We start from the raw sequence: 21,950 nt of genomic DNA, 5'->3' as shown, positions 1-21,950 counted from the left end.
GGAGGAAGGAGGTGGAAGGGGGACTACAGGGAAGAAATCACTAAAGATTTAAAAGATAATTTGAGAGGTAAAAGAACTATGTTCACCATCCTCTGCATTAGCTAACAGTAAGATACTCTTCTTGAACTATGTCATCATATCTTTACTAACATGAGCAGCAGAACAAAGGGTATATAAGCGTCCCGCCGACCTAGAGTACTGTGTAGTATGAATGTGATGAGAAAGCAAAGGAGGCTAACAGAAAAACGTCCACCATGAGGAGACTTCAGTCTCCTCTTCTGATTCCCTGGTATCTATTATCACCTTCCCCATACTCTCATCACCTGGACAGACTCAGTGAGGCATGTTTCTACTGAAAAGGACCCCAGGTTGTTGGTGAAGGTGCAGAACAAGATCCTTGCATGCACCACCAACAGTGTTCCCAGAGCACAGCACTGCTCATGCTATCAAGCATGTGTCCCTGCCTGCAACGGACTGTGGCTACCCCCCTCCCCAGAATGCCCCTGAATGCCAATGGTCTAGTTCTCTGATTCCTCTTGGGTGTCTGTATACAGGTAAGAAACTGGCCCTATGGAGCTAAAAGGATATGGATTAGTAAGAGAAATAAGAGAGCTATACAAAGTGCCCAGTCTTCTGGAATGAGGATCATTTTGCTCTTTTCCCCTCCCAGACGAGATGTTTTTTCTGCTCCTAATAAAGCGTCAGAATAAGATTAAGAATCTGCATGGCTGCAACTTCACTAAGCAGACAAAGGCTTACATAAAATTCCACACAACTGTACATATTTTAAAATCACTTGCTAGCGTACCTCCACTTCAATGATGTCATCCAGTGACCCCAACAAAAGAACTATTTCAATGTCTTGAACTTTGCAGTCAAGCAACATGTTATGCTTCTCTAATCGATTCTGTTCCAGAGAACTCTGAAGGATCACAACTTCTTTTTGCCATTTTCCCACTTCCCTGTAAATACATAGATATGAAAAAGTGATCATATTTTACTAATTACATAAAGTTCCATCAAGGAAGAAAAGCATGTTTATAAACTTACATGAAAAAAATATTTTTTCTTTCAAGTGCTGTTAAGGTGCAGAGTTAGCCCATGAATGCTTTTAATTTAAACTTTAACACTCCTGACAAAGGCCACGAATACAATTATTTAATCCAAGGGAACATTTCCAATAATAAACATTATTACTTTAATCAGGCTAGCAAGAATACAGTGCTCTCCAAGTTACCTTATTTTTAAATCTATACAGTTTTTCAAGCTGTATCTCTCTCAATATAAGTTCTACATTTTAGAACCTCAAACCAAGAGAGAGTCTGTTAGCAAGATAAATGTCTTACCAATTAAGTCATTAACACACCTAATAGTCTAAACGTTTTTACTACCATCACCACCACTAATGTAAGGCCTTCTATCTTAACGAGGGCTTAGGAGTTTTACCAGCTGAAAACAAAAGGGGGGACCTTAAAGAGGACCTAGAAGACTAAAAATAAAAGACAATAAGAATTATATGTTTTTCAAGAACCTGATGATAGAGATGTGGTTCTATTTAAATTAAATATGAGCCAAAAAAAATCATGCGTAAACAAACTTAATTCCACTCAAAAATCTAAAGACAAAGAATTTTCTTGCAGTATCTTGAAACACTAAGACTTTGAACATTGTGAAATATTCAAGAGTTTGAGCAAAAACAGAGCTCTCTGCATCTGTTCACTTATGGTTGTGTCAATCACACAGGAGAGCAGATGTCATTGGTTCAACAGGCCAGTGGACTCAAAGTGCTACTGATCACCATCACAGCAAATACATGCTCATCATATGCCAGGTACTGTTCTAAGTACCATTTAACCCTTACGACTATTCTATGACATAGGCACTATTACCATCGCCACTTGACTGCTAAGGAAATGAAGGCACCACATATAAACAGCACAGCTGGGGCCTGGAACCATGCAGTGTGGCTCCGGAGTCTACACCTCCCTCGCTATGCTTTGTCACACAGACCCGCAGGGCCTTCCCAAGAGGAAGGGACCGGTGTCATGGAGATTTACGGTAAGGAAGCTGAATCTCCAACACTTTGGCCACATAACGCGAAGAATTGACTCATTTGAAAACACCCTGATGCTGGGAAAGATTGAAGGCCGGAGGAGAAGGGGATGACAGAAGATGAGATGGTTGGATGGCATCACCGGCTCAATGGACATGAGCTTGAGTAAACTCCAGGAGTTGGTGATGGACAGGGAGGCCTGGCGTGCTGCAGTCCATGGGGTCGCAAAGAGTCAGACTCGACTGAGCGACTGAACTGAACTGAACTCTTTGTATAGATCTGTTTTTACTCATTTAAAAGTACTATTCACTCTAAACAACTAACCACTTCTCTTGGTTTTTCCCCTAAGTTGCAATGCTTGACAGATACAATAGGAGACCAAAAGCCACAAAAGGTACATATTCAAATAATAAAACTTCTATAATAAATTTCAAATCGATGGTAAACATTTTTTAAACACTGATAAACTTCTTAATCACCTATCAATGGCCAAAAACTTCTTTCGTTCCTCTTCAATTTGAGCTTGGGCTTTCTCAACGTTGGTATTCTGAGTGACAAATTCATCCTTAAGGTGCTGCTGTTTTTCCATGAGTTCATCCACAATTTTCAGACAATTTTCTTCAACCTGTATGGAGATGATTTACATTATAGGTTTGCCATCTTTTACATTAGTAAGGCCAACAGGTCATCTTATTATTAATACAACCATACCAGTCATTCTAAGATAAACCCTGTCCTGCATGCTGCCAGAGCCTCCACTGTAGAATGTGACCCACTCCTGTTTACACTCCCAGGTAATCACTACCTACCTTTCTCTTTCACTTTGGATTCATTTCCCAGCTTGCTGCCATCTTACTTCTGTTTCCACTGTCCAGTGAAAACGTTCTTCCTACCAGACTTTACCTTCTTGGCTTTAACTTTAGCCTTGTCACTTTAACTTTGCTCACTTCCTTTCTCCTCACACCCTGGGGATCGTGGCTCTCCTCAAAACCGAGGCAACCACTCCTTCCGGAACTCCATCCTTGTTCCACTGCTCTTTGCGCCTACTCTCTGAATTTACACAATGGATTCAACCCATTCCCATAAACCAGCCTAGACGTCTCCTGTTATCCACGTACTTGCTAACTACCTGTCAGAAATTGCTGTTTAGATGTCACACAGGGAAGTCACGCTCCACAGGTCCAGAATTTTCTCTCCTTAATCTCTCCTCCTTTCCACCAATCACCCAAGTGAGAATTCAGGACCATCCTCTCAACATCTAGTAATTCATGAAGCTGTGCGGACTTCACATCAAGTATTTCTCAAATCTGTACCCCTCCCCCACCTTTTATCACTATTAGAGTTTTTCAGGAACTCAACAAATGCTTATTCATCAAAGAAAGTCATCATTTCAATGACACTTTGGTCACATATCATTAATTACCTTCTTTAGGTTATCAATGTCTTCTCTACCTTTCTGGATAGTTTCTTTTAATGTGTTTATCTTATTCAGTTTCTTCTTCAGCTGATTGCGACTATATTCAAGTTGAATATTAAGCCGAGTTTTTTGTTTCTCAAATTCTAATCTAGTATAATAAAGTCAAGCATTACAAGTGGTAAACAGAGTCCTTTAATTTAAAAAAATTTTTTTGGTTTTTATTATGGAAAACTTCAAACAAATATAAACATAAAAAAAAGAACACTACAATGGATTCCCATACAGCTATTACCCAATTCTAATAAGTAATTCATGGTCAATCTTGTTTTACCTATAATCCCACTTATTACTCCTTCCCATCACTGGATTATTTAAAAGCAAATTTCAGACATCACGTAATTTCATCAATAAATATTTTAATGTTTCTCTGAAAGTGAGGTGACTTTTAATACATAACCATAAACTTCTATAGGTAGAAATGATAACATCCTTAATATCAAAGTGCTATCTTTGCCAAATTTCCTGATTCTCATTAATTTAAAAAAACTGGTTTGTTTGAATCAGGATTCATATACTGCATATGAGTGTGTTTCTTAACTCTTTTACAATCTATAGTTTCCTTATCTTTTTCTTTAAGTTACAATTCATATGTTTATTCTATTTAGTTTGTCTTTTCAAATAGTAGTTCGTTCACAAACTTCAAACTTGGGAGTTCAAGAACATGTTCTTTGCTGACGTACTTTCCCACTATGTGAACTTCATACACTCCCCATAAAGAAGTCCAGTATCAAAAAGATAGTTTCTTCAGTAAGTGGTGCTCGGAAAATTGGACTTCTTTTATATGTAAAATAAAGAAATTAGAACATCCTCTAACACCATATACAAAAATAAACTAAAAATGGATTAAAGGCCTAAATGTAAGATCAGAAACCAGAAAACTCCTAGAGGAAAACATAGGCACAACATTCTTTGACATAAATTGTAGCCAAATTCTTTGTATGTCAAACTCTTTGACCTATTTTTTTAAATCTGTCTCCTAAAGCAAAGGAAATAAAAGCAAAAATAAACAAATGGTACCTAATTAAACCTGTAAGCTTTTGTACAGCAAAGGAGACCATTGACAAAAGGAAAAGGCAACCTATTAAATGTGAGAAAATATTTGCAAATGATGTAACTGCTAAGGTGTTAATATCCAAAATATACAATCAGCTCAAACAACTCAAAACCAAACAAGTAACCAATGAAAAAATGGGCAGAAGATCTGAATAGATATATTTCCAAAGAGGAAATGCAGGTGGCCAACAGATAAACAAAAAGATACTCAACACTGTTAATCAACAGGGAAATACAAATCAAATTCACCTCACACCTGTCAGAATGGCTATTGTTAAAAAGAACACAAATAACAAATGCTGGCAAGGATGTAGAGAAAAGGGAACCCTGGTACACTGTTGGTAGGGATGTAAATTGGTACAGCCACTATAAACAATATGGAGATTTCTAAAAATAAAAAAAGAAGACTAAAAATAGAACTTCCATTGTGACCCAGTACTTACACTTCTGGGTACATATAAAAAAAAACCCTCTAAATCAAAAAGATACATGCACCCCACTGTTCATAGCAGCATTATTTACAATTGCCAAGATATGGACGCAAATAAGTGTTCATCAACAAATGAATGGATAAAGATGTGGTGTATATATATATACACACACACATGTATTATATACACACAGTGGAATACTATTCAAATATAAAATAGAATAAAATTTTGCCATTTGCAACGTGGATGGACTTGAAGAGTATTATGCTAAGTGAAGTCAGTCAGACAAAGACGAATACTATATGCTATAACTAATATGTGGAATCCAAAAAAATACAACAAACTAGTGACTATAAAAAAAAAAGAAGCAGACACAGAGAATAAACTGTGGTTATCAATGAGGAGAGGGATGGAGAAAGGAGCAACATAGGGGGAGGGGATAGAGAGGTACAAATTAGTGGGTATACAATAAGCTACAATGATATACTGAATAACACAGGGAATATAATCAGTATTTTATAATAATAAATGGAGTATATTCTTTGAAAACTATGAATCATTACACTGTACACCTGTAACTATATAATACTGTGTATCAACTATAAATCAATAAAAGTCATATCTTAAAAAAAAAAGAATTCCAATATCAACTGTAGCTCATCCTTTCTCCATCTACCCTCTCTCACCTAACCTTATAGAATCATTCATATAAGAAACATGTTAAAGCACTAACTGTATCAGACACTGTGCTAAATACTACTAATACAAAGGCAACAACAGCAGTAATGACAAAAAAAAGAGTAATATTTAATGTGTCGTTCAGTTGCTAAGTCATGTCCAACTCCCTGCCACATTATGGGGTGTGCACATCCAGGCTTCCCTGTACTTTAGTATCTCCCAGAGTTTGCTCAAACTCTTGTCCATTGAGTCAGTGATGCCATCCAACCACCTCATCCTCTGTCGCCCCCTTCTCTTCCTGCCCTCAATGTTTCCCAACATCAGAGTCTTTTCCAATGAGTCAGCGCTTCACATCAGGTGGCCAAAGTATTGGAGCTTCAGGATCCGTCCTTCCAATCAATGTTCAGGTTTGATCTCCCTGCAGTGCGAGAGACACTCAGGAGTCTTCTCCAGCATCACAGTTCAAAAGCGTCAATTCTTTGGTGCTCACCTTCTTTATGGTCCAACTCTCACATCCATACATGACTACTGGAAAAACCATAGCTTTCAATCTATGGACCTTTGTCAGCAAAGTGATATCTCTGCTTTTTAATATGCTGTCTAGGTTTGTCCTGGCTTTCCTTCCAAGGACCATGCATCTTTTAATCTGATGGCTGCAGTCACCAATCACAGTGATTTTTGGAGCCCACAAAAATAAAACCTGTCACTGTTTCAACTTTTTCCCTTTCTATTTTCCATGAAGTGATGAGACCAGATGCCATTATCTTAGTTTTTGAATGCTGAATTTTAGGCCAGCTTTTTCACTCTCCTGTTTTCACTTTCATCAAGAGGCTCTTTAGTTCCTCTTCATTTTCTTCCATTAGAGTGGTATGATCTGCATATTGATATTGTCATTGATATTACTTCTGGCACTCTTGATTCCAACTTGTTATTCATCCAGCCCGGCATTTTGCATGATGTACTCTGCGTATAAGTTAAATAAGCAGAGTGACAATATACAGCTTTGACATACTCCTTTCCCAATTTGGAACCACTCCATTGTTCCATGTGCAGTTCTTATTGTTGCTTCTTGTCCTGCATACAGGTTTCTTAGGAGACAGGTAAGGTGGTCATCTGGTAGTCCCATCTCTTAAGAATTTTCCACAGTTTGTTGCAAATCACACAATCAAAGGCTTTAGTATAGTCAGTGAAGCAGAAGTACATGTTTTTCTGGAATTACCTTGCTTTCTCTATGATCCAACTAAGGTAGGCAATTTGATCTCTGGTTCCTTTGTCTTTTCTAAATCCAGCCTGTACATCTGGAAGTTCTCGGTTCATGCACTGTTGAAGCCTAGTTTGAAGGATTTTGAGCATGACCTTGCTAGCATGTGAAATGAGTGTAACTGTATGGTAGTTTGTACATTCTTTGGCACTGCCTTCCCTTGGGATTGGAATGAAAACTGACCCTTTTCCAGTTCTGTGGCCACTGCTGAGTTTTCCAAATTTTTGACATACTGAGTGCAGCACTTTACAGTACCATCTTTAAGGATTTGAAATAGCTCAGCTGGAATTCTATCACCTCCCTAGCTTTTTTGGTAGTAATGCTTCCTAAGGCCCCTTGAGTTCACACTCCAGGATGTCTGGCTCTAGGTGAGTGACCATACCATCGTGGTTATCTGGATCATTAGACCTTTCTTGTATAGTTCTTCTGTGTATTCTTGCCATCTCTTCTTAATCTCTTCTGCTTCTGTTAGGTCCATACCATCTCTGTCCTTTATTGTGCCCATCCTTGCATTAAATGTTCCATTGATATTTCCAGTTTTCTTGAAGAAATCTCTCATTTTTCCCATTCTGTTGTTTTCCTCTATTTCGTTGCATTGTTCACTTGAGATGGCTTTCTTGTCTCTCCTTTCTATTCTCTGGAATTCTGCACTCAGTTGTGTATATCTTTACCTAGGCTTTCACCTCTTCTTTTCTCAGCTATTTGTAAAGCCTTCCGAGACAACCACCTTGACTTCTTGCATTTCTTTTTCTTTTGGATGGTATTGGTCACTGCCTCCTATTTTACAGTGTTATGAATTTCCATCCATAGTTCTTCAGGCACTCATCAGATCTAATCTCTTGAATCCATTTGTCACCTGCACTATACAATCATGAGGGATTTGATTTAGGTCATACCTGAATGGCCTAGTGGTTTTCCCTACTTTCTCAATTTGAGCCTGAATTTTGCAATAAGGAGCTCACAATCTGAGCCGCAGTCAACTCCAGGTTGTTTTTGCTAACTGTATAGAGCTTCTCCACCTTCGGTTGCAAAAAATATAATCAATCTGATTTCAGCATTGACTATCTGGTGATGTCCATGTGTAGCCATCTCGTGTTGTTGCAAGAGGGTGTTTGCTGTGACCAGTGTGTTCTCTTGACAAAACTCCATCAGCCTTTGTCCTGCTTCATTTTGTACTCCAAGGCCAAACTTACCTGTTACTCCAGGTATCTCCTGACTTCCTTCTTTTGCATTCCAATCCCCTAAGATGAAAAGGACACCTTTTTCTGTTGTTAGTTCTAGAAAGTCTTGTAGGTCTTCACAGAAGCAGTCAACTTCAGCTTCTTTGGCATTACTGTTCGGGGCATAGACTTGGATTACTGTGATGTTGAATGGTTTGCTTTGGAAATGACTGAGATCATTCTGTTGCTTTTGAGATTGCCCCAAGTACTGCATTTTGGGCTCTTTTGTTGACTATGAGGGCTACTCCATTTCTTCTAAGGGATTCTTGCCCATAGTAGTAGATGGTCATCTGAATTAAATTCACCTTTTATTGTTCATTTTAGTTCACTGATTCCTAAAATGTCAGTGTTCACTCTTGCCATCTCCTGCTTGACCACATCCAATTTACCTTGATTCACTGACCTAACACTTCACGTTCCTATGCAATACTGTTCTTTAGAGCACTGGACTTTACTTTTACCACCAGATACATCCACGCTGAGTGCTGATTTCACTTTGGCCCAGCCTCTTCATTCTTTCCGCTTTCCTGGTGGCTCAGAGGGTAAAGCCTCTGCCTGCTATGCGGGAGACCCAGGTTCAATCCCTGGGTCGGGAAGATCCCCTGGGAAGGAAATGGCAACCCACTCCAGTATTCTTGCCTGGAGAATCCCATGGATGAAGGAGCCTTGTATGCTACAGTCCACAGGGTCACACAGAGTCAGAAATGACTGAGCGACTTCTTTCTGAAGCAGGGATTAATTCCTCAAAAACACATAATGATCCCAAATATGAATGCACCTAATCACAAAACTTTAAAAATCATGAAATATAAACTGAGAAAACTGGAAGAAGAGAATGACAGATCCAAAAGTACTTGGAAATTTCAAAACTCCTCTCTTAGGGAACACTAGACCAATTAGACAAAGAGTTAATAAGTACACAAAAGACACCAATCAACTTGACTTAAAAGCTACTCAGAAAATACTCTACCCAATAGAACAAAGCACATTCATTTCAAGAGCACACAGAATATTAAGATATAATACATGCCATGCTATCAAACAGCATCAATCAACTTAAAAGGATTTAAATAATGCAAAATATATTCCTTATCACAATAAAAATCAGTAACAGAAACATATCTAAATCCTCCCCCATCACAACAATTTCTGTTAAATTAACAATACTTCTAAACACCCCATAGATCACAGAACAAAACCACAAAGAATATTAACAGATACTTTAAATGGAATGAAAATGAAAAAAAAACATACCAGAAGCAGTGGGATAGAGGTGCTCCTTTAAGCGGTGCTTAAAGGAAAATAAACAGCTTAAATGCTTATATTATAAATGAAGAAAAGCGTAAAATACATAAAGCAAGCTTCTATCTTAAAAAGTAAGAAAAAGATAAGTAAATTAAACCCAAAATAAGTAGCATCAAGGAAATAAAGAAGTTAAGAACAGAAGTCAACTACATAGAAACAGATAAACCATAGAGAAAAATCAATGAAGCCAACAGCTGGTCTTAGAAAGGACCATAAAATTGATACAACTCTAGCTAGACATCAAGAAGAAAAGAAGACAAGTTAGCAATATCAGGAATGAAAGGGCCATCAGTACAGATCCTACAAAACTGAAAAGGATGAAAGGGGAAATGTTAATAACTTTATATTAATAAATTTGATAACTCAGATGAAATACACAAATGTTATTTTCAACACACAAGCTACCAAAGCTCACTCAAGAAAAAAAGATATCCTGAATGGCCTTATATCTAATAAGGAAACTGAATTTGTAATTTTAAAATATTCCCATAAAGAAAAGTGGGTAGCACCAAATGGCTTCACTTGCAAAATTTACCAAACTTTTAGGAAAAAAATAATAAAATTCTACAAAAACTCTCCATGAAAAAACAGAGGAGAGAATAATTCCTGACTCATTTTATGAGTCTGACATTTCCTGATACAAAAATGTAAAAAGGAATATTTGCAAGAAAAATATAGACCAATACTCTCATGAATACAGATACAAAAATCTGTACCAAAAGTTTAATGAGTCAATCCAAAAATATTTGAAAAGAATAATACAACATGACCCAGTGGGGTTCATGTTAGGTATGCTAAGTTGGTTTAACATTCTAAAAATCAATCACTGTAATTTAGTATATTAGTAAGCCACCTCCCCCCAAACTCCAACAGTATTATTATCCCAATAGATAGCAGAAAAAGTGTTTGACAAAATTCAACACTCACTTAATAAAAGAAATTTCAGCAAGCTAGAAATAGAAGGGAATATCCTCCTCCTTTCTGGCAAGTGGCCTGAGGCTGCTTGTTTATAGAAAGGTCATACAATTTTATCTACATATATGGGTATTTACAGAGAACTAAGTACATTTTTTCCAATCAGTCAACTCTTCACATGGAAAAAATGTACTTAGTTCTCTGTAAATATCCATATATGTAGATAAAATTGTATAACCTTTCTATAAACAAACAGCCTCAGGAGAAGGGGACAACAGAGGATGAGATGGCTGGATGGCATCACCCACTTGATGGACATGAGTTTGAATAAACTCCAGGAGTTGGTGATGGACAGGGAGGCCTGGCGTGCTACGATTCATGGGGTCACAAAGAGTCAGACATGACTGAGCGACTGAACTGAACTGAACTGAAGTACATTTAAATAACCACTGTGTGTGTAATTTTTTCCCCATTCTCTTATTGTGCATATTTGTGCTTTTTCTCTTTAAAAATTGTGGAATAAAAGAATTAGACTTCTTTATAAAAACTGCAATGTTTATTAGCTATTTCTTGATGAACTGAAATAAATACTACCTCAGGCATAATTCCTTTAAATTATGAAATAAGTTACATTTATATATAAATAATTGCTTACCAACATCTTTTAATAAAAATACCTTTTTTGATCAGCTTCCTGTTGCTGTTTAATATGCTTGTTCTCAAATTCACGAATATTTTCTACACCGATTTCTTCACAGAAGTGTTGAAAAATATCATCTTCAACCTTTTAAATTATTTTAAAACCAAATGGTTTAACAATCAATTTTACAAAAATATATAGACAATCCTTAAATCTATGTTTTTCCCACCAAGATTTTCTGGATTAGGACAGACTATTCACTACTCTGTAAAGTTGGTGCTTTCTCTTTAATTCCATAAACTACACTTACCTAATTTCAAAGTTCTTATTCTAAAAACTAAATAAGAAAGTTCACGGTGTGTTCTGACAGAACAGCATTGAAACAAGTATACTATCAAGGGTGAAACAGATCACCAGCCCAGGTTGGATGCATGAGACAAGTGCTCAGGGCTGGTGCACTGGGAAGACCCAGAGGGATGGGATGGGGAGGGAGGTGGGAGGGGGGTTCAGGATGGGGAAACACATGTAAATCCATGGCTGATTCATGTCAATGTATGGCAAAAACCACTAAAATATTGTAAAGTAATTAGCCTCCAAATAATAAAAATAAATGGAAAAATAAATAAATTAAAAAAATAAAATATTAAAGAGCTTAAAAAAAAAAAGAAAGAAAGTTCACGGTGGCCTTTTAAGTGCTTTGGCTTTACGAAGTGTTTAATACAAAATTGGAATGTTTACTTTAGCCATACCAAAACATAATATTCTACATAAATAGAGAAAATATTTTTTATGAGTAATACTATAGATTCTTAAATAATATAAAACCAAGAGGACTAAAGCATAGAATTAGCACTCAGAAAATTTGGAAAAACTAGAATAAGCCAAATTCAACAAAGTAACATTTAACATTAATATTTTAAGTTTCCCTAGTGACTCAGAAGGCAAAGAATCTGCTGCAATGCAGAAGACCTGGGTTCAGTCCCTGGGTTGGGAAGATCCCCTGGGGAAGGGAATGGCTATCCACTTCAGTATTCTGGTTTGAAGAATTAATTCCATGGACAGAGGAGCCTGGCAGGCTACAGTCTATGGGATCGCAAAGATTTTTAAAGCCCAGCATTTATGCACGATTATAGGATAAGAGAGACCTGTTTTAGACACAGGACATGTAAAAGTTTCAGACTTCAGTTGAACATAAATTAAATATGAAAGTGATATGACTAATGCAACAGTAATCTATAAATTTGTATAAGGAGATAATCCAAGTCATGGAAAATTATGTTTCTGTGTGCAGAGTTCCAGAGTACTCTATACTGGTCAGACAGTATTTTCATGTTATTTTTTGTTCTAGGCATTGACAACAGAGTACCCAAAGGCTGGTTACCAGAACTGGCCTTAAATCCATAGTAAATATAAATAAATAAGTAATTAGCGGTATTTAACCTGGAAAAGATAAGGGGCAACACAGGGTAGTTTCAAATCATGTGGTAAAAGGCAGAACTAGAGGCAATGGGTGAAAGTTACTGAGTGATGGTGTAGCAAACAATTTTTTAAAGGTTAAAGATAAGCAACAGTGGAATGAATTAAGCCAGAAAGTTCCTGTTACTTTATAAGCAGAGGTTAGATGATCATATCTTTAGTACCCCAGAGCCAAGCAGCTGTGCCTGGCATATAAATAAATGTTCAAGACAAAATTACTGAGTGAATACACAACCTTAAAAGATGAGACAAGGGACCAAGTTCTTTCCTTCTTAGGCAGTGAAAGAAAGAAAATGACTGCAAATTTTACAATGGACAAGGAGAGGTTGGACAGCTGAAGAGAATAACCATGTACTAGTAGTCATCGTCTCTTGAGATGAGCAATAGTGGGTCTCAAAAAATACAAGGAATACAAGGAAATTAATTTGGCAAACCAGTAAAACTTAGCATTTATCAAACTTTGCTTTAACACATACTGAAGAAGGCTTAAATTTGGTATCTGGTCTAGAACCAAGCCACATGCCATTTAGTAATAAATATATCACTCATAACCTTATCTATCTTTCGTTGAAATTCTTTAATTCTTTGTTGTCGTTCTTTGATTCCTTCACTCAACATGGCACATTGAGATTCAATATTTAGTAGTTCACTTTGTAGCTGAGATTGTTCCTGATTATAAAAAAGAAAAAATGTCTTTTTAACATGGCTATTTTAGCTTTATATAGTAAAGCCAAAAACATGACAGGTATCTTTCAGATAAAAAAGAGAATCTGTGAGATAAGGTAAATTCAGGTACAACTGGATAACAACATTAAAATAAAGTCATAAAAATCAAGTAACTTAAAGGACTATAATATGCCTCAATCACAAGGGAAAGTATAAAAATTACACGGTGCTTTATAAATGTAATTCCTGAAATTCTATACCTTGGTCCTAATTTCCATTAAATTTTATGTAAATCTATATTACCCGGTGAAAAGCAGCAAGGTGCTTCTTTTTAAGGATTTCTAGTTCACTTTGTGCATATTTGAGTCGTGTAGTAGTTCCTTGTATTAGAGCCTGTATTTGTTTCAAATCTGCTTCCTTGCGCACTATCTTCATTAAATCCTAAAAAGAAAGGGAGATATTATAACATTTTATAATAGACAACACTTTCACTTTTCACAGTACTTTCATAGATCATAAATCACTGCTTTTTACATGTAACCATATCCACAACTCTACCTTCCCTTCTTCTGATAAAAGATTGGGCAACTAAGTGCATAAGTCATCTGGAGTAACCAAGATGCCATACAGCCTCCTCAGAAAACTCACATCCTCACAGGAAAAAGGCATGAAAATGAAGAATGGGGACTGCGCGTTCTATCCAAGGCACATAAATGGTGTAAATGAGACCATGCGATCTTTGTTGCCTTTCTTTAGTGCGTCCTTGGCTTGCCTCATCCATTTCCTTCTCTCTTCACCTATCCTATTGCTCAACCAAATAAACTCCCTCATATATGTTCTTCTATATTTTTACTTCAAGTCTGTATATGAAAACATGTGTATACATACTCACCTATATGTTTTTGTCAGTCTTGTTTTGCAATTTCAGAATCACATTCAACATACTTTTCTACCTCCTGATTTACTCATTCAGTTACTCACAAAAGTCAACTGATAAAGCTTTAAATTCATTCTTTTAATGGTTGTATATTATTCCAGTGTGATTGTAACAAAATTATTTCACTCTTAATGATGGGCATTCATTTTGTTTCCAGGTTTTTGCCACCACAAGCAGCACTGCAGTAATACACTTCTGTGTGTACCCTTAAACACTGCTGTTTTTATTTCCATGCAATAGATTCCCCAGAGTGAGATCAATGGGTCAAAGGTGTTCATGTTCTTATTATACTAGCTGGTACTAACTGCTCTTCCAAAGCTTTAACCATTCATATTCCTATAAATGATGTATGAGTGAGTATGTGTTTCTTTATAAGTCTACTAGCATATATATTTTTCCCAACTCTTATTGATACACATGATGTAACCCTGAGTACTATATTCTATATTGAGAATTTTTTCGGGTTTACTAGCCATTTCTTCTATGGACTGCCTAAACCCCTCCTTTGCCTAGATGTTTCTATCATGGCTTTTTCAAATCAATTTATAGAACTCTTTGATAGTACAGAACCAACAGTCTTCATTTAAAAGTTAAAAAAAAATTATACAATGGCTTTTATCCTCATTTAAAGTACTACTTTTAAGTTTTCAATCTATCCATAATTTATTTTTATATGTCACAATATGGAGCACAAAATTAACTTCCCCTAGATATGCCAATGAAAGTGAAAGTCGCTCACTTGTTTCTGACTCTTTGCAACCCCATGGACTATACAGTCTATGGAATTCTCCAGGCCAGAATCCTGGAGTGGGAAGCCTTTCCCGTCTCCAGAGGATCTTCCCAACTCAGGGATCAAACCCAGGTCTCCCACATTGCAGGCGGATTCTTTACCAGCTGAGCCACAAGGGAAGCCCAATACCATTTACTAAATAATCTCTTCTTTTCTCGCCAAACTAAAATTTCATTTTGCGCTGTGCTTTGTCACTCTGTCGTGTCCCACTCTGTGACCCCGTGGACTGCAGCCCACCAGGCTCCTCTGTCCATGGGGACTGTCCAGGCAAGAACACTGGAGCAGGATGCCACGCCCTCCTCCAGGGGATCGCCCCTAACCCAGGGATGGAACTGAGGTCTCCCGCATTGCAGGCGGACTCTCTACTGTCTGAGCCACCAGGGAAGCCCAAAATACCATCCCAGTTGTATGTTAAACTGTCAAATATAACTGGGCCCTATTTCTGAAGTTCCTATTGTTTCTCAATTAACCTGTCCATTAGAACTTCCAATATAAGTTCTACTGCACTCTTTTGTTACATATTTTTTGACTAGTCTCAGGAAATTCTTCATTTGTAAGGATTAGAGAATCACTTTATCAAATAAAAAATCCTTGCTAATATTTTACTTGAACTTGCATTCAAATTATATTAATTGGAGAACTTCTAACCCAAGAAAATAGTATGTCTTTTCTTTCCGTTGTCTTGTCCTTCAGTAAGATTTAGTTTTCTAATAGTTACATGTCTTTATACTTATATTTATTTCTATTGTGAGTAGAATATTTTCCCCATTTTAGATGCTTTTTTACGGTATAGAGAAAAACTTCAGAGTTTTGTTTCTTTATGTAGCCCTCTCATTACTTTATTAAATCTAGTAAGGTTTTAAACTACAATCTTATCAACAAAAGGTTAGTTTTTCTCCTTCTCAAAAATTTATATAAATTATTTCATTTTGTGCCTAAATATAATTAATATAATTTCCAAGACCATGTTAAATAATAACAGTGATAGCAGATATCTGTTTACTTCCTGATTTTAACTAAAATAATTTTTATGTTTCACCATTTAATCAATTATTTCTGTTGTTTTGGGCAAGAGATATTTACTTTTTTAAAGTAAATTTCCACAAATTACTCTTTTACTTAGAACTTTAATTAGGACCAGCTGCTGACCTTTATAAAATCTTTCTAATTAGGATCACATGACTTTTCTCTTGCCTTTAATTTGTAAATATAATTGATTATATTGACTGATGGCGACATTGAAACACCCATGTATTCTTAGAACAAATTCTATTCAACAGATATATTTTTCTTTCATGACATTGCTAAATTCTCAATAGTGATATTTAAATTAGAAATTACACATTATGCTACAAGGGAAGTCTGTCTTTAGTTTTATTTTTGTGGCTATCTTTATAATATTTGATATTAAAGATATACTACCTATATTAAATAAACTGAGATGTTTCCATCTTCTTCTATGATCTAGAATGGCTTACATAACATGAGAATTATATTAGAACTCAGCTGTAAACCCATCTGTTCCTAATCTTTTTTAATTGTGGCAAAATATATATACAATTAATCATCTTTGTCATTTTAAAGTGTACAGTTCAACAGTCTTTAAGTACATTCACATTGTTGTGCAACCAACTTCCAGAACTCTTTTTATCTTATAAAACTGAACCTATACCCATGAAACAAGCTTCCATTCTATTCCCCAGGCCCTGGCAGCCGTCCTCTACTTTTCTGCCTCTATGAATTTGACTACTCTAGGGACCTCATACAAGTAGTAGTATCATACAATATTTGTCTTTTTGTAACTTACTTATTTCATGTGCTTCTCTGGTAGCTCAGCTGGTAAAGAATCTGCCTGCAATGCAGGAGAACCTAGTTTGATTGCTGGGTTAGGAAGATCCACTGGAGAAGGAACAGGCTACGTACTCCAGTATTCTTGGGCTTCCCTTGTGGCTCAGCTAAGTAAAGAATTCACCTGCAATGCAGGAGACCTGGGTTCAATCCCTGGGTTGGGAAGATCCCCTGAAGAAGGGAAAGGCTACTCACTCCAGTATTCTGGCCTGGAGAATTCCATGAACTGTATAGTCCATAGAGTCGCAGAGTCGGACATGACTGAGCGACTTTCACCTTCATGTTCTATTTCACGTAGCAGAACATCTTGAAAACTCACCCATTTAGGCAGCATGTGTTAGTTTTCCCCCTTTCAAAGGCTGAATAATATTCTATTATATGTATAGGCCATGTTCTGTTCATCTGTTCATCTATTGAACACTTGGGTTGCTTCTACTTTTTGGCTATTGTGAATAATGTGTTATGAACATGGCTACTACATTATGAATAATACTGTTATTATCTAATACTATTAACTAGTATTATCCAGATCCTGCTTTCAATTCCTTGGGGTATATACTCAGATGGAGAACTGCTGGATCATTTGATAATTCTATTTTTAATTTCTTGTGAGTTGCCACAGTTTTCCATAGCTGCCACATTATTTTACATTCCTGGAGTCTCTTTTCAATGGGAGATCATTCAACTAACAGTGGCTTGAAAAAACATGGCTTTATTTTTCTCACACAAAAGCAGTCTACAATGATGTGGTTCCTCAACAATGGTATCTAACTTTCAGCTTTTTTTTTTTTCACACTTTTCATTTTGTATTGGGGTATGGTGGGTGGTGGTTTAATTGCTGAGTCATGTCCAACTCTTGCAACCTCATGGACTGTAAGCCCACCAAGCTCCTCTGTCCATCCGATTTCTCAGGCAAGAATACTGGAATGAGTTGCCATTTCCTTCTCTAGGGGATCTTCCAGACCCAGGATCAAACTCACGGCTCCCACACTGCAGGCAGATTCTTTACCACAGGGAAGCCCGTATTGGGCTTTTAACAAACAATGTTGGCTTCTTAATACAATGGCTTTTATACTCAAGCTTGCTCTCTTGATATAAAACTGCTGCTGCACCTCTAGCCCTCTTGACTGCATTCCAGTCAGGAAGGGAAAAATGCAAAAGACAATATGAACATTCCCATTTATACTGCCAAAACTGTCACACGACCTCTACTAGCTACAAGAAAACTTAAGAAATCAAATTTAGTTTTATGATTCTATAATAGATGTAAGCAAGGAAGGAAAGGCTGTGGATAGGTATTAGGCCAGCCAACTACACCAATCCCTGCCACTGTCTAATTTTTCAAATGTTCCACTTTTTTCTTGATTAATCTTGGCAATTTATATTTTTCTGAACATCATCCATAAAGATTTTCAATTTTTTAACTATATAATTATTTGCTTATAAGATTCTCTTAAAATTATTCTAATTTTCTCATTCCTAATCTGTATATGATTACTTCTAACTTTTCTTCCCTTCATTAGAGTTGCAGCGTTTATCTATTTTATGAGACTTTCAAAACAACCAGTTTTTAGATTCATTTACCCTTTTCTACTTGAAGTTTTCTATTTAACTGTAGCTTTAAAAATTTTTGTTATTGTTCTGGTTGTTTATTTTGTGGCTCCAATTTCTTAAAGTAATAAATTCCCTTATATTTCATTTTTATTCTTTAATAACATATTTTCCTCTTGATATAGCTTTACTGTATCTCAAAGACTTTTGTGTTCACCATTTTTGAGACATTTTGCAATTTTCTTCTTGATTACTTGTTTGATTCCCAAACTACTGACAGGTACATTTCTTAATTTCTATGTAGACAAAAAAAATTTTGGTCACTATTTCTATTTCATTAAATTATGATCAAGATGATCTATAAAAATCTCTAAAAAACTACTGAGGTTTCCATTGTGGACAAGCATATGATCAGTTTTTAGTGTTTCACAGATAATTTAAATAATATCTCAAATTTATTGAGCACGTGTTTTGTAAAGTTTACATTAACCTATTTAATCCTCTTAACAATGCTATGAAACAGTACTATTACTATATCCATTATTATTGATGAGAAAATTAAAGCATTAAAGCATTTAAGTAACTTACTCAGAGCCACACTGCCAGTAAGTGTTAGAAATAGAATCTGGATTTAACCTTACTGATTGAATTACCAATTCCTCTAAATTATTGTTTTTGTCTACTTAGATGTGTCCAATTTTGAAAGACATACATAAGTGAAATGCTTCATTATAATTTCATTCCTGTTAACTAGTCTTGTTTTAAATATTTAGGCACTATGTGCTGCAAAGAGGTTTAAAACGGAGATCTTATTTTTTAATACATAATATCCTTCTCTATTCAATTTACTCAATAAATACTTATTTAAAGCTTACTATGTAGTTGAAGATTTTTAACCTTAAAGTTCACATTGTCTGATATTGTTACTCCTGTTCTTTTTTGTTTGCATTTGCCAGGTGCTCATCTGTTAATTTTCAACACTCAATTTTAAGACAACTTCTTACAAATGACATTTAGCTGAGTTTTGCCTTTTAAGCTATGATGATCTTGGTCTTTTATTAACACATACATTTTTATTTACGTCTTTATTTTGGCTACACTGGGTCTTCGTTGCTGTGTGCAGGCTTTCTCTAGTTGTGGGGCACGGGCTTCTCACTGAGGTGGCTTTCTCTTGCTGCGGGGCACAGGCCCCAGGGCACAAGCTTTAGTAGTTGCAGCACATGGGCTCAGTAGTGGTGATGCACTGGCTGAGCTGCTCCACAGCAAGTGGGACTGGAATTCCTGGACCAGGGGTCAAATCCGTGTCCCCTGCGTTAGCAGGCAGATTCTTAAACACTGGACCACCAGGGAAGCCCGACCTTGGTCTTTTAATGGGAAACTTATATCTACTCATGTTTACGATAATGATTAATAAGCAAAAGTTTTATTTCCCCCATCTTACTTGTTATCCTTTATTCTTTTCTTGCATTATTGTTGCTATTAGTGTACTTTTAAACACTCTAGTCCCACCCAACTCCCTCCACCCACCAAGATACAATCTTCAGAATATTCTTCATCTCCTCACAGGTAAGATCTCTGGGACATATTCATTCCTCTCTCCATCCCTAGTTCCCAGGTTTTGCTGAGTTAGGTTAGCACTGTTCATTCATTACCATTAGGTCTGTTCTAAGGCATGTGCTGCTGAGAGCACTTTCTCTGGTGTGTTTGCATGTGGAGCATGTGGACGATGTTGTCTCTGAATCTGCTTATCTGCAGGTTCCTGAAACGTAAATATCCTGGGATGCAGTGCTTCTCCCTCGACTGCCTATAGCTCTTACTCTAGTCTCGACTAGTTTTACAGTCTGATACAAGCTTAATTTTTTTAATGTATAAGGAATCTTTCTGAACGGGGGTGACGTGTTTTAGCATTGCCTCTAAAACCTATGACTTAGGGAATTACAACTACATCTGTGTTAATGTGTGCCTTTTCTCATTAATCCCACATGGAACCGTGCATATCCTTTCAAGTGGTAAATTAAGGTGGATCCTCAGTTTAAGACACATTTTCTTTTTTTTTAAATTACTTCTCCTCTGTGCTCCTTTTCCAATTTCTGAAAATTTTATTATTCTCATACCAAGACTCCTGAGTCTACCTAAGTTTCTATTTTTCTCACTATTTTCTTATCTTTGCAATTTTTCCCCCTCACTGAGATACTATTTCACTTGTCTTCCAGGTTATTAATATGGATCTCAACAATGGTGATCCTATCCTGCAATCCATCTATTGCATTCTATAGTTTAGAAACACGTATTTTTTTCTCGTGAAAGTCTTCTTGTGTGTGGGGTTACAGAGAGGTCAACATTACACTGTATCTCCTTGTGTGTGTTAGTTGCTCAGTCATGTCCAACTCTTTTTGACCCCATGGACTATAGCCACCAGGCTTCTCTGTCCATGGGATTCTCCAGGCAAGAATACGTGAGTGGGTTGCCGTTTCCTTCTCCAGGGGATCTTCCCTACCCAGGGATCAAACCCAGACCTCCCACACTGCAGGCAGATTCATTACCATCTGATCTACCAGGGAAAACTCCGTATCTCTTTACTGCTTCTATTTTTTTTGTTCAAGTGTTGATGGCTCCTGGAACACCTTAAATGCATTTATGCATTTTTTTTGCCTATTTGAGGTTCAGGCCTGGGTTAATTAAAGCACCCCTACTAGCAGATGCACCACAGATATTCTCCACACCCAAAGGAAAGCAAATACAACAGAAAATTGCCAGTGTCCCACTCAGAGATAGAGGAAAAAATGTCTCTGGTCTCCCTAGACTCTCACAAACTCAGCAATGGGGGGGCCATAACCTACTAATATTTAGCTTCATGGGGGTTAAGACTAAGCATATTCACATGGGACAAATATTTAACCTTCCTCCAGGACTCCCCTGGCTTCCCTGGTGGCTTAGATGGTAAAGCGTCTGCCTGAAATACAGGAGACCCGGGTTCGATCCCTGGGTCAGGAAGATCCCCTGGAGAAGGAAATGGCAACCCACTCCAGTATTCTTGCCTAGAAAATTCCACGGACGGAGAAGCCTGGTAGGCTACAGTCCATGGGATCACAAAGAGTCGGACACGACTGAGCTTTCTCTCTTTTCTTTCAGGACTCCCCTATGCCCCGATTCTTCTCCCAGCTCCCTTCAAAGATCAAAAGAGAAGCCCTACCTCAGTTTTTCCTGGTGGCCTTTCCCAGAACCCAAGATCTAATTCACACCCATCTCTCCACTAGGGTCAGGTGAGAGACACACAGGTGGGAACCTAGTATAAACACGGATAGGAAACCAGATTCATTCAAGCTGCCACCTTCCTTAAACTCCCCCTGTACCTAGGCCTAAATTTGTAAAGTCTTTAAAAGTTGAATTTTTGTATACCTTAGATCAAAGCATAGTTTGTGGTCTCATATTTATAGAAAAAGATTAAAATTAGCTGAGTAACTTTGCCAGAACACCTTGAATCAAAAATTGATCATTTGTATAAACAAAAGAAGAAAGCTAAATAGGAAAAATAAATAAATAATCTAAAAGCATTATCCTGATTTAGTATCTGTTAAAGTTTACATTTCAAGTAAATTTGTGTGTGGGATTATAATATTCAAATAAATGATACTTTGGGTGGAAGCAT

At 36.8% G+C, this 21,950-nt stretch overlaps 1 protein-coding gene across 2 annotated transcripts in view; it reads right to left on the bottom strand.

The window, feature by feature from the left end:
- Nucleotides 1-21,950, bottom strand: part of SMC1B (structural maintenance of chromosomes 1B) — a 73,055-nt gene that overhangs the window by 17,898 nt on the left and 33,207 nt on the right. Inside the window, exons 13-18 of one of the 2 annotated variants that reach the window (XM_043440724.1) lie at nucleotides 13,479-13,616; nucleotides 13,062-13,178; nucleotides 11,071-11,177; nucleotides 3,477-3,618; nucleotides 2,533-2,678; nucleotides 809-962 (exon numbers count right to left, since the gene is read on the bottom strand). In XM_043440724.1, the coding sequence (XP_043296659.1) occupies nucleotides 809-962; nucleotides 2,533-2,678; nucleotides 3,477-3,618; nucleotides 11,071-11,177; nucleotides 13,062-13,178; nucleotides 13,479-13,616 (804 nt within the window). Of the gene's footprint in view, nucleotides 1-808; nucleotides 963-2,532; nucleotides 2,679-3,476; nucleotides 3,619-10,405; nucleotides 10,447-11,070; nucleotides 11,178-13,061; nucleotides 13,179-13,478; nucleotides 13,617-21,950 lie in introns of those variants that run through there. The other variant, XM_043440723.1, reaches the window with a different exon arrangement.

Source organism: Cervus canadensis, chromosome 21 (genome assembly GCF_019320065.1).
Source record: "Cervus canadensis isolate Bull #8, Minnesota chromosome 21, ASM1932006v1, whole genome shotgun sequence".
Classification (NCBI taxonomy): domain Eukaryota; kingdom Metazoa; phylum Chordata; class Mammalia; order Artiodactyla; family Cervidae; genus Cervus; species Cervus canadensis.
This window is presented reverse-complemented; position numbering and strand designations above follow the sequence as displayed.